Genomic DNA, 12,899 nt, shown 5'->3' with positions numbered 1-12,899 from the left:
AGCTTTGGGCCTCATTCCCCCTCCTCGGTCCCGGTGGCGGGACGCCCGGTGAGGGCACACGACGCGCCAGCCCCGCGCCAGGGCTCTGCCCGGGCCCCTCCGCGGCCCCCGCGCTCTCCGCAGGAGCCAGAGCCGCGAAGCGGCGCCCTGGGCGGCGGAGAGACCTCTGAGTCAGTCCCAGATGCTCCCTGGCCCTTTGCCCTCCCGCTTTTCCCCTTTGGATGAATAAACAGGAGGCTTCCGAGCCGCGTTTCCTCTCCCGTCGCAGCAGCGTGGAGCAGAGGGTGGGAAGGCTGCGTCCCTTCTCCTCCCCTTCTCCCGAGGGCTGGAGGTAGCTGCCGACCGCTGCGCAGCCGGGATGGTGCCTCCGCATCCCACCCGGCTGCCTCTGGCACCCAGAACCCCCTGGCCAGGCTGGCCCTGAAGCTCAGGCCCAAGGCCACGGTGATGGCCATGGCCCTGTGGGATGTGACCGGACAGTGCTGGAAAGGGACCCCACTGATGCCCAGCACCTCCGGGATGCACCCGCGTGCCCAGCCCCGCTGGGGGGCTGCACTGGGGGACTGCATTAACCGCAGCCCCGCCAGGCTCCCGCGCCAAGAGGAACCCAGAGGCGCCCGGGCTCCGTTTCTGCCTTTATTGGGAGCAGGAGGGAGGGAGCAGCCGGGTTCCCGGAGCCCATCCCGAGCGCCGGGGCTCTGCAGCCGGCAGCTCCTGGGCCGGCACAGCGGGACCCCCACGCCACATGTCCCTGGGACACCAGGGGGGTGTCCCCGTCCCCATCATGCCCAGGGTGGCAGCTCTCCGAGGGGGAGCTGAGCCCGCGGCAGGGACCGTGCGGAGGCACCGCAGGGACGGGGACCCCCCGTCCCGCAGAACAGCGGCAGACGGGGGGGTCCCCTCCCGGCACAGGGACCTCCATCTACGTAAGGGAGGGAGGAGAAGAGGCCGGGAGGAGCCCGGGGACGTGGGCAGGGCCGTCCCCCACGGCCACGGCGCTACTTCTTGGCCTTGATGAGCGCGTGGTAGACGGGCTTGACGATGATGTGGAGGTGCAGGGCGTTGTCGATGAGGTACTCGGAGGTGCGGCGCTGCAGGTCGGCGTGCGCCAGGAAGTCGGGCACCTCGTCGGAGCTCTGGTGGAAGCTGTAGGCGTGCTTGAGCAGCAGGCGGCCCTGCTGCCGCACGCCCACCAGCACCGTCTTCTGGAAGCTCACGCCGGCGAAGTCGGAGCTGCTGGTGGCCGGCGTGATGACGAGCCGGGGGCGGCCGTCCTCGATGCGCGCCGGCTGCAGCGCGCCCGACACCGAGTCCGAGTAGACGGGGCGCAGGCTGATGGGCAGCCAGCGCGGCGAGAAGAGCACGTTCCAGGTGACCCTCTTGCCGGCGTCGTGGCTGCTGGGGCCCAGCTGGGTCTGGAAGCTGGTGCTGCGGTCGTCGCGCGCCGGGTTGTTGATGACCCACTGGGCGCCCCAGGCGGGCGCGAGGTAGTTGCGCGGCAGGAACATGCTGCAGTTGACGTCGAAGTACTTGGCGAAGTGGAGCGGCGAGGCGGCGTGGAACTGGAAGGCCTGGAAGAGCAGGTCGTGCACGGCGGCGCGGTGCCGCGCCAGCGCCGCCGACTGCGCCTGCAGCCGGAAGAGCTGCGCCGGCGCGATCATGGGGTAGCGGATGGCGCGCAGCACGCGCTCCGCCACGGCCGCCTCGGGCTGCCGCCGGCCCAGCCAGCCCTCCACGGCCGTGTAGAGCTCCAGCTCGCTGTGCAGCACCAGGTCGGAGCGCTCCAGCAGCAGCAGCAGCAGCTCGGCGCTCACCGAGGCCCACTCGGCGCTGGCCAGCACGGCCGACAGGTTCCAGGCGAGGAACTGCAGGCAGCTCTCCTGCAGCGCCCGGTCGCCCACGCGCGCCGCGTACTGGTACCAGCCCACCACGTGGCCCTGGCTCGACTCGCTGGCCAGGTGGCTCCGCATGTAGTCGGCCACGCCGCGCTGCAGCGCCCGCACGCGGTACTTGGTGGCCAGCTGGTGCATGGGGATGGCTTGGTGCAGCAGGATGGAGACGCCGCCGCAGTACAGGTACCTGGGGAGAGCGCGGCCGCGGTGAGCGCGGCGTCCCCGTGTCCCCACCGTGCCGCCCCGCGCCACGCCGTGCACCTGAGGAACTTGTCGAAGAGCGCGGCGCTCTCGGGCGGCTCGTGCAGGGTGAGCACGCTCTGGTTGCGCAGCAGCCCCTCGAAGACGTCGCTCTGCAGGCCCAGCAGCAGCTGGTGCACGTGGAAGACCTTGGCATCGGCGGCGGGCGCCGCGTGCACCTGCAGCACCGCGTCGCTGCCGTTGCCGCTCTGCAGCAGCTCCTGCAGCCGCTGCAGCAGCGTCAGCGAGTGGTTGATGGTGGCGGCCGTGGCGTCGCCGCTGAGCTCGGCTCGCTGGGCTGCGGGCAGACGGCACCGTCCCAGTGAGGGCCCTGCCACGCGCCCGGGATCCCCTGGTGCCCACGCAGCTCCGTCCGCCCCCGGGACAGGCACCGGGGCTGAATGTCCCCGCGCCAGGTCCCCAGGACCATGGGGATAGGGCCGGGTGCTGCCGGTGCAGCCTTCCTCCCCCTCCTCCTCCTCCCGCTGCCCGAACCGCTGCGCCTCTCCCCCAGGATGAGTTTGGCCCCGTGCATCTCAAATCTACGTCTTGCCGGGCGGCGACGCTGCGGATTATCCTTCCCGACTCCGGCTTAAGGCCGGCTAAGAAGGGATTTGGAATGGGATCGGGAGCGCAGCAGTGCCTGATATGGCTCCTTTGCAGGGCTCCCGGCGCCACAGCGTCCCGGGCGCTGGGCACCTCTGTGGAGAACAACTGGGCTCCAAATCGTGCCATGGCCATGGGCATGGCCATGGATCATGGCACAACCATGGATCACGGCACAGCCATGGATCATGGCACAGCCGCTCCAGTCAGGCCCCCTGGGTCCCAAATCCGTCTCATCCCAACCCTTCCAACCAGAGAGCTGCAGGATCGCCGGACACGCAGGTGGGAAGGAGCCGGCCTCGCGGCGAGGGCAGTCACACCATGGCCACCCCTGGCCCCGGCCTCCCCGCTCCGCGGGCGCCCTTACCGGCCTGCACGGTGAGGAGGAGGAGGAGGAAGGCGGCGGCGGCGCAGCCCCAGCGCCGGGCCGGGCCGGCCCGGGCCCCCGTCAGCCTCGCCATGGCCTCGCAAGCGCATCTGCCGGGGCTCAGCGCCGCGGTGGCGCGCGGTGCCCGCCGCCCGCTTATGTAGGCCACGACCCTCCCAGCCCGCGCGCCCGCACATTGATTGGTGGAAACTGGGACCGGCCGTTTCCAAGGGAACCGCTTCCCGGCCGGAATCGATCCCGCGCGGCCCCCGGCACCCCGGAGCCGCGGCAAGGGGCGTCCCGCGAGCGCCGGGCTCCGCGCGGGGCCCTGGCTCGTGCCACGCGCACCCATTCCCGGCTGCGCATCCCGCCCGGGCGCGTTGTGCCCGCGGGGCCGCGGCTCCGGAGCCCCTTTGCATGCAGGGCACACGCGGCCCCGGTGCTCCCCCGCGCCGCCCGGCCTCAGGGCTATTCATGCGGGTGGCAGCGCTCGCCCTCCCATCTCCATGGCATCCGGGCTGCCGGCAGGAACCGCCTGCCCTTTTCCCAGCCTTTGCAGCCAAGCGCTCCGTGCACGCCCCGTGCCAGCCTCCACTGGCCCCGCGCCGGCTAGCGCCGTGGCCGTGGATAGGGGGCCTGGCACGGCCGCGGGGTGACAGCCACCAGGCAAGGTCACCACGGAGCCCCGGCGACCTTGGTTGCATGACAGCGGTGTCAAGGGCTGCCGGGACCAGCGCCGCGCGGGGAAATTAGTCGGTGCCGGGTATTGAGTGGCTGTCGGCATGGATGGGATTAGTGCCAGCAGCCGCGCGGCGGCAGCTCGTGCGCGGCAGTGCTGATGGAAGCGCAGAGCCCGTGCTCACCGCTCTGCAGAGCCCCTAATCAGGCGTGAGCAGCCCCAGCTGCAGCCCCGCTGCCCAGTGTGGGTATAAAGCACAGCAGAAACGGGGGGCCCTGGTGCCTAGGGAAGCTGGGGGGTACTTGGGCACATGATGACGCCCTCCAGACCACAGCACCGTGGACAGCCTGGTGGCCATGAGGGACACGTGCACGTGCCACCCTGTGCCACCTCCTGCTGTCCGCACACCTGGGTTCATCGGATGCCCAGCCCCAGCACAGGGGAGAAGCGGGGCCACCTGCCCGTGAGGTGGGGACACCCTCCTGCCCCACTAGCCCCATCCGCAGCTCTGCCCACCCAGCTCTCCCTGCTCCTGTGTCCTGGGAGATGCTGCAGGGGATCAGAAGGGACACGGAGTGAGGTGACTCCCCTGGTGTGGGCATGTGGTGCCATGAGAGGTGAGCCCGGAGGTGAGACCCTGTCCCCTGTGGGGCATAGGGAGCGGGATGGGGGCGAGGGGACCGGGCACAGACACTGCTGGCAGGGCTAGAGATCTGGGCTGGGGAAGGGTTAATGCATTCCTGCTGCAGCCCTATCAATGCAGCGCTTCCCTCGGGACACCCAGGGACTGTGCTTGCCCTTGCTAATTAGCCAGCTCTAGTCTATGCCTAATTGGCATCCCTTGCCGCCCACCATGAGCGGCTGCAACTGCACTGAGTCCATGTTCCCTATGCTGCAATGGTGGCAGGGGGCTGTTCCCTGCCCCAGGGGTCGGAGGGCTCCTCTGGCACCAGGACCTGCATCCATGCAGCAACCTGGAGACCAAAATCCCCTGCAGGCTCTTGGAGAGAGAGACATGACCCCCAGCTGCAGCCCCTGGGCTGGCATGGCTAGGAGGACATCGGACCTGAGCTCTGGACACAGAGATGTCCCCCGGTGGCACTGGAGTTACTGCGGAGCTCAGTGCTGGGAGCTGTGGTTGCCCACCAGTCCCACTGCCCTTGGGCCTTGTCCTTGGGCTAGGAAGGGAGATTCCCCCTTGCCCCCGGCGCAGCTCTGGCTCTGCTGCTGCTGCAGAGCAGTGACACTGTCACTGTCACTGTGCCCAGAGCTGGAAGGGGACCAGAGCAGCGGAGGGGGCTGCCCTGCACGGAGAGGGGGCTGCTGGGGCACCCTGCAGCACCGGGCAGGATGGGGCAACTTGGGGCCCTTGCGGGGCTGCGATGGGCACGTGGGGAGTCCGGCTGGTGCCCGGGGCAGCTCTGGGGGCTCTGTGGTGCCACGTGTGGACTGGGACGTGAGCGCTGCCCAGAGCCCCCCTCCCCGGGCCCCCCGCCCGGGACATCCCGCACCCCCGGGGGCTCGGCACCCACCCCGGGACCCCCGGACCCCGCGGGCTCCGTGCGCGGGTCCCGGTTCGGTCCCGCTCCGGGGGTCGTGCCCCGCCCCTCCCGGGGGAGTTGCCGGTGGAGAGCAGCCTCCAGCCAATCAGAACGCAGCACTCGGGTTTGGCTCCCCCCCTTCGTGGAGACCGCCTTTCTGATTGGCTCAGCCGCGGCCTCCCGCAGCCAATGGGTGCGGGGGGCGCGCCGCCGGGTTTATGAATGGGGCGCGTGGGCCCGATCCTGCCCGGGGGTGCCTGATCCTGTCTGTCCCCTCCGCCTCGCTCCCGTTATCCGCCCCATCTCCGCTCGGGAGGCAGCGCAGGACCCACTCTGTCCTCCCGCGGGGTTGGCCCGTTGTAGCCGCCTGCTTCCTCCTCCTCTCCCCTTGAGACCCCCACACCCCACACCACTGGGTTACAGCTCCCCCGCAGTCCGGCACTTCTAAGTCCCTGCAGGCCCTACTGTGACACCGGGCCCAAGGCCTGGGCCAGGGTCTCCGCCGTGGGGCAGTCACCCAAGAACGCCCTGTTTTAGGGCCGTTTGCAAGGTGGGGAGCGGGAGCCCCACCAGCAGTGCCGGGTACCCAGGCGGAGCCTGGCACCCTGAGGCTCCGTCTCCCCGTGCAGCTGGTCCCTGGTGGAGGGAGATGCTCCCAGCACCCAACAGCACCGAGGCGGCCGGGATGTGGCACACCTGGAGCAGTCACCCTGCTGGGCATCGTCTCCATCATCTGCTACAGCCTCCTGGGGCTGCCAGGTGAGCGCCCGGGGAGTGTGGGGGTGCCTCGTGCGTGGGCAGGGCTGGGGGTGCAGCAGGGACCCAACCTGCTCCCTACGGCCGCCCTGGCCCTCAGGGTGCAGCCCCAGCACCGCATGGCGGGTGCTGCAGCAGCAGGGACAGGGGGTCTGTGTGGTGCCAGCTGGCACTAGGAACAGATTGATCAGCTCAGCGTGTCCCCCATAGGGTGACACTTATTACTCTGTGCCCTGGTCCCCCCCCTGCACCCCAGGGCACCTGGTTGCTCCCTGGGCACCCTCAGACCCTGGTGCTGCAGTGCTGAGGCCCCAGGGTCTCACTGCGGTGCACTGCTCTCCTTCCTGCAGTGAATGTCCTGATTGCTGTGGCCCTGTCCCGCCTGGCCACGAGGACAAAGAAGTCACCGTACTGGTACCTGCTGGCCCTACCACCTCTGACATCCATGCAGGTGGTGGTGGCAGGAGGAGCTGCTCCACCTGCTGCCTTGGTCCCACCTCATTTTTGGGGTGTCCTGCCTGGTGCCAGGCTCCTGCCGTGCTGCAGGGCTCCCCATCCCTGCTCCCTGAGCCAGCCCATGCTCGGCCTCTCCAGACACGCTGCCTTCGTCCCCTGCTCCAGAAACCTGCCGTGGGACAGGAGTGACGGGGAGCTTTGTGCAACACGTGGGACACATCTCCTTAACTTCCTTGGTGAGATGGAGACACCGCCCTGGTCTGTGGCTGCGGTGACGGGCCGGGACAGGAGGCCCCAGGGCACAGGCAGGGAGCACCCGTGGGGCTGACGTCCCCGCTCCCCTTGTGCAGGGCACCAGGGCTGTCCCTCCCTGCGAGCTGCATCTCCCACGGCCCCTGGCTCTGCGAGGGACTTGCCAGTGCCCAGCTGGACAAGCAGCCAGGAGCTGCCAGCCCGGCTGTCCCCGGCTGCCGGCTGCCCAGCTGCCACCAGAGGGCAGGGACAGGCCGCCCTGCGGAGCTGGCAGCGCTCTGTGCCACGGGGCTGGAGCGGAGCCTGCGACTCCTGCGTAATCCCCCAAATCCCGGCCCTTCCCTCCAATTCCCACAAAGCGGGTTTGGGGGAGGGGGCTGGGCTATGGGATCCTATGGGATCACTGCCCCCCCGCCCCATTCCCCGCAGGATCCGGCTCCCTGGCTCCGGCTCGGAGGGCTCAGCCCCGTGTGCAGCCGGAGGCCCCTGGGAGCTGCTTGCTCCATTAATCCCAGCCGTGGAGCTGGGGGGAGAAGTTAGGCATTAACCCGGAGCGCGTTGAGGCACCGCGGCCCCCGGGAGCCTCTCCAAGCCCTGTCTCCCACGCCAGGGTGTGCAGAGGGGACTCAGCACAGAGGGACTCCCTCCGGCACCGCTCCGCTCCGAGAGGGAGGTGGGAACGTGCTAACGGCAGCTCTGTTGTGGATGCAGCCAGCACGGATGGAAAACAGCTTCCTGGCTCCGGTGTAAACAGCAGTGGCCGGGGGGGCGGCGGGGCCCAGGTAGGGCTGGCGCCGGGGCCAGGGTGAGCGCCGTGCCGTGCCGTGCCGTGCCAGCCGCCCGGCAGCACTGGAGCAAAGGTAAGCCTGGAAAAAATGCGCCCGGCGTGCCCATGTTTTCGGAGCAGGCCTGTTCCCGTTCCGCCAGCGCGGCGGGGGGGCACGGGAGCTCCTGCTTCCACCCTCGCTGCCCACCGTGGGGTGTGCGGCACGTGTTGGTGGTGCCTCCCTGGCACTGCCTTTCTGCAGGAGCTACAAAAACCTTCCCCAGGCTTTAGGGGGGCCAGGGGAGCAGCCAGGAGGTGTGGGCACCTCCAGGGCAAGGAGGGGAGGAAACCAGGGCCAGGCACCCATCCCCCCGCCCCAGCCTCATCCATGTGTCCGGACACCCCCCTCCTCCTCCGGCAGGAGCAGGGGGCAGCGAAGGGCCAGGGCAGCCACCAGGAAAATGGTCCTGGCCCCCGGGTGCGGAAGGAAGCAGCCTCCAGGAGGCCGCCTGCCTCGGCCTCGCCGCGGGCCCGAGTGGGCAGCGGGGGCGGCAGGAAGCCGCATGGGGCCCGCGGCGGCGGCGCCGGGATGAGGTTTTCCTGCAGCAGGGAGCGCAGGGGGTTCGGCTGTGCCGGGAGCCACAGCCGTGGCACGGGGGGAAACAGAGGCATGACGGGACCAGGCAGACATGGGGGGACACGGAGCCCTGGCATGTGCGGGCACTGGGCGCCCTGGAGCTGCACGAGCACCACGAGCAGCTTCCATTGAGGACACGTTAGGGACACACGCTCCTGGAGGAACAAGGGCAGGTGGCAAGGGCAGCTCTGTGCACCGCGGTTCTGCCACTGCAGCCCTGCTCCCTGTGGGGTCCCCGTCCTGTCCAGGCGGTGGCAGTGCCTGGTCACTGGGCCACGTCCTTTGCCTGCTTGCTTCACCCTCCCAAAATAGTAGCTCCTGCCTGGAAGCCTCGGGAGGGGTGGCAGGGGTGCCCCAGCCCTGGGGACCACAGGGTGCCATTGCCCGGTCCCGGTGGCCCTGGGGCAGGGGCCATGCGCCCTGCTGCCCACCGGGCTGCCCCCGCGGCGTGTGCCGGGCGCGCGGGCCTTGCCAAGGGCTTAGCCGTCAGCTGACATTCCTGCGGGAGGCCCCGCGGCCGGGGGCTTCCAGGCGGGAGCCGGTGTGTCCCGCGCGGCGGGGGGCCCGGGGAGTCCCCCCCGCGCTCCGCCGGGGCGGGCAGGGAGAGCGGAGCGGGGCTCCCCGCGCCCGCCGCTGCCCCGAGCCCCCGCGGCCGCCGCGGCGGGCAGGTCCCGGCGGGGCCGGGCGGAGGCGCCGCGGGGAGGAGCCGGGCGGGCGCGCGCCGCGCTCCGGGGCTCGCCCGCCGGAGCGGAGCGGAGCGGAGCGGAGCGGGGCGCGCGCGGCGGCAGCCCGTGAGTGGGGCCCGGCCCGCGGCGGGGGCTGCCGAACCGGGACGGGACGCGGCCGCCGACTCGAGCGGCCGCCAAGTTGAGGAAGCGCCGGGCGAGTTTGGCGGCCGGTACCGAGCGGGGGGAGCTGCGGAGCGCGGGCCGGTGCCGCCGGGGCGTGTGGGGGGAAAGCGGGTCGGTACCTACGGGGAGCGCAGGGGGAACTGGGCCCTGGCTACCGGGAGGTGCGCGGAGAGCCGGGCCGGCCCCGCCGGGAGGTGCCATAGGAACTGGGCCGGTACCTGCGGGAGGTGCTGGGGCAACCGGGCCGGCCCCGCCGGAAGGTGTGGGAGGAACCGGGCCGGTCCCTGCCGGAGGTGCCAGAGGAACCGGGCCGGTACCTGCAGGGAGGAACCGGGCCGGCCGTGAAGGGGGCTGGCACAGACCGGCCAGGCTGAGTGCGGTGGGGGCGGTACAGCCTGGGGGGCCGGGGTCCCCCTGCCCGGTCCTGTCCCGGTCGGAGGGCCCTGTTTCCAGTCCGGGCAAACAGACCCGGCGCGGGGCTGTGCCCGGAGAGCTGGTTCCCGTCCCTGCTGGTTCCCGTCCCAGCGGGACGCAGACACCTGGTTCTGCCACAGCTCTGGGAGGGGAGCAAGGCCGGGGGCTACCAGGACTCCTGGTCCCCCACTCAGCAAGGGGAGCAGGGCCAGGGGCTGCCCGGAGTCCTGGTCCCCGCCTCGGCAAGTGGGTTGGAGGCAGCAGGGAGGGTCGTGGAGGCCCCAACCCCTGGGCTCTGCTCCCAGCCCGGCCCCACGAGTGACCTTGTGAGAGAGGTTTCCTGCCCCGTTTCCTCCCTCGCACGGGTCACAGTGGCGGGGTCTGCAGCTTTGGATTCCTCCCCCTCCTCCTGGCACCCTGGCCCGTGAGCGGGGCCCGGGCACCCCTGGTCCCAGCACGCGGAGCCGGGGGCTGCGGCTGCGCAGGCAGCCTGCGTGCGAGCGCCTGGCACGAGCTGCGCGCAGGGCCGGACACGCGCCCGCAGCGACCGCGGCGGAAGTGGGGCTGGAGAGGCAGAAAGGGGAACCCGCCGGAGGGTACGGGGAGGCACCCGAGACCACGGCGCGGGAGCAGAACCGGCACCGCCGCCACCCGGGCTTGGCACTGCCGGCGGAACCGGTGCCAGCCGCGCTGCCCAATCCCCCTCCCTGGCACATCCCGCTCCCGGTGTCGGATTGGAGGATGGGCACAGCCCTGGATCCAGCCGTGTTCTAGGGAATGCCAGGTCATCCGGGAGCGTTTGGGGCGCAGGGAGGCTGAGCCTCTGCTCACGGCCACCCCCGGCCCCCGGGCAAGGAGGCGTGGGGAAGCATGAGCGTCCACCCTGGGGGCGGCTTGTGCCGCGGTGACGCCGGCTGCGCCGCGGCCGCAGCGCCTGCTCGCCGCTCCCCAACGCCCCCCTCTCTCCCGCAGGGCCTCGGGGGCTCCCGCTCGGCGCCCGGCCCGGGCTGCAGGATGGGGACGGTGGCCACGGGCCTCCTGCTGGCCCTGGTGGCCGCGTGCCACGCACAGACCGGGCCCCCACCGGGCTGCGGCCAGGACCTCTCGTCCCTCTACTACAATCTGTGTGACCTCTCGGCGGCCTGGGGCATCGTGCTGGAGGCCGTGGCCAGCCTCGGCATCGTCACCACCTTCGTGCTCACCATCGTGCTCGTGGCCAGCCTCCCCTTCGTGCAGGAGCCGCAGAAGAAGAGCCTGGTGGCCACGCAGGTGCTCTTCCTGCTGGGCACCTTCGGCCTCTTCTGCCTGACCTTCGACTTCATCGTGGGGCCCGACTTCTCCACGTGCACCTCGCGCCGCTTCCTCTTCGGTGTCCTCTTCTCCATCTGCTTCTCCTGCCTGCTGGCGCACGCGCTGGCGCTCAACTTCTTGGCGCGGCGGAACCGGGCGCCGCGCGCCTGGGTGACGCTGGCCGTGGCGCTGCTGCTGGCGCTCGTGGAGGTCATCGTCAACGCCGAGTGGCTCCTCATCACGGTGGTGCGGCGCGAGGGCGGCTCGCCGGACCCGTGCCGCGTGGCCGACGCCGACTTCGTCATGGCGCTCATCTACGTCATGGTGCTGCTGGTGGCTGCGTTCGGCGCCGCGTGGCCGCCGCTGCTCTGCAGCCGCTACACGCGCTGGCGCAAGCACGGCGCCTTCATCCTGGCCACCACGGGCCTCTCCGTGGCCATCTGGGTGGCGTGGACCGCCATGTACCTCTACGGGAACCGGCACACGGGCGCCAAGCCGCGCTGGGACGACCCCACGCTCGCCATCGCCCTGGTGTCCAACGCGTGCGCCTTCGTGCTGCTCTACGTCATCCCCGAGGTGACGCACGTGACGCGGCGGGGCCCCGCGCAGGCGCACGAGGATGACGGCTACCCGACGCGCGGCGTGGGCTACGAGACCATCCTCAAGGAGCACACGGCGCACAGCATGTTCGTGGAGAACAAGGCCTTCTCGCTGGACGAGCCCTCCTTCGGTACGCGCCGCGGCGGCCGGGGACGAGCCGCGCGCTCGGCGGCAGCCGGGGCGGCTGCAGGGCCGCGTCCCGCGAGCGGCGGCTCCGCAAACAGGCCCGGCCGGGTCTACCGGTCTGGGTCGAGCTCGCGGCGCTGCCGCCGCCGCCGCCGGCCCCCAGCTCCGCCCTCTCTCCGCAGCCAAGAAGCCGGTGTCTCCCTACAGCGGCTACAACGGGCAGCTCCTTGCCAGCGTCTACCAGCCCACCGAGATGGCCCTCATGCACAAGGGGCCCGTAAGTGCGCGGCAGGGTCCCCCCGTGCTGGTTGGCACCCGTGGACCCCCCCCCCGCCCATGGAGGGGCAGCCAGTAGCCAGGATTTGTCCCCTTGTCTCGTCCCCCAGCACACGCGGGAGCAGGAGCGCGGAGAGGGCGGCTGTGTGGGCAGGGAGATGCTCAGGGCAGTCCCCATGGGCAGGGGATGCCCAGGGTGGGCAACACAGATAGGGGGATGTTCAGGGTGGCCATGTGGTCCCCGTGAACAGGGGACGCTTGAGATAGACCCCATGGGCAGAGGGGTGCTTGGGGCCCTGGCCCAGGCAGCACGGGCAGGGGGATGCTCTGGGTGGTCCCTATGGGCAAGGAGATGCTCTGGGTGGTCCCCATGGGCAAGGAGATGCTCGGAGTGGTCCCCATGGGCAAGGAGATGCTCTGGGTGGGCACCATGGGCAGGGGGATGCTCTGGGTGGTCCCCATGGGCAAGGAGATGCTCGGAGTGGTCCCCATGGGCAAGGAGATGCTCTGGGTGGGCACCATGGGCAGGGGGATGCTCTGGGTGGTCCCCATGGGCAAGGAGATGCTCTGGGTGGGCACCATGGGCAGGGGGATGCTCGGGGTGCCTGCATAGCTCCCCATGGACAGGGAGATGATCAGGATGGGCACCGCGGGCAGGGGATGCCTGGGGTGGTCCCCACGGGCAGGACGATGCCCAGGGTGGCCATGGAGAGAGGGATTTTGGGGTCGCTGCACGGCCCCCGCGGGCAGGGGATGCTCGGGGGGTCCCGTGCTGCCCAGCGCCTCCTCTGCTCCGCGCAGGCCGACGGCGTCTACGACGGGATCCTGCCCCGCGCCAGCGCGGCCGCGGGCAGCGCCAGCTCCACGCTGCGCGCCGAGGACGCCTTCGCCTTCGCGGCGCCGGCCCGGCCCGGCGGCCCTCGCGCCTCCCAGGTCTGTTAATGAGCAACGGAGGGTGCAAAGTCCCCCCCGCCTCTCCCGGAGCTGCATCCGCTCAGCGGGGCCAAGCCCGGGGCAGCCCCCCGGTGCCCAGCGCCGTCCCTTCTGCCGCAGGTGCCGTCCCCGTACGGCAGAAACCGCTGGTGAAGGGCCCCGGGGCTGCGCGGCCTCGTCCCCCGCGGTGCCCGGAGCCGCCGGCCGCCCCGTCCCG

The 12,899-nt window shown here is 71.2% G+C and overlaps 2 protein-coding genes across 2 annotated transcripts; one reads left to right on the top strand and one right to left on the bottom strand.

Annotated features, from left to right (window-relative positions):
- Positions 1-964: 964 nt before the first annotated feature.
- BTBD17 (BTB domain containing 17) lies at positions 965-3,217 on the bottom strand. Its single transcript, XM_088537203.1, has 3 exons — positions 3,106-3,217; positions 2,154-2,430; positions 965-2,079 (listed from the first exon to the last, which is right to left on the bottom strand). Exons 1-3 carry the CDS (start codon positions 3,197-3,199, stop codon positions 999-1,001), a joined length of 1,452 nt encoding a protein of 483 aa, XP_088393329.1. The 5' UTR covers positions 3,200-3,217; the 3' UTR covers positions 965-998.
- Positions 3,218-10,450: 7,233 nt separating this feature from the next.
- GPRC5C (G protein-coupled receptor class C group 5 member C) lies at positions 10,451-12,697 on the top strand. The gene is made up of 3 exons (XM_088537196.1): positions 10,451-11,477; positions 11,656-11,750; positions 12,551-12,697. Exons 1-3 carry the CDS (start codon positions 10,472-10,474, stop codon positions 12,689-12,691), a joined length of 1,242 nt encoding a protein of 413 aa, XP_088393322.1. The 5' UTR covers positions 10,451-10,471; the 3' UTR covers positions 12,692-12,697.
- The last annotated feature ends 202 nt before the right edge of the window (positions 12,698-12,899 follow it).

Source organism: Tinamus guttatus, unplaced genomic scaffold (genome assembly GCF_059628265.1).
Source record: "Tinamus guttatus ecotype Peru unplaced genomic scaffold, ASM5962826v1 Tinamus_guttatus_pri_ptg000045l, whole genome shotgun sequence".
Lineage (NCBI taxonomy): Eukaryota > Metazoa > Chordata > Aves > Tinamiformes > Tinamidae > Tinamus > Tinamus guttatus.
The sequence above is the reverse complement of the archived record's forward strand: the minus strand, read 5'-3'. Positions and strand labels throughout refer to the sequence as shown.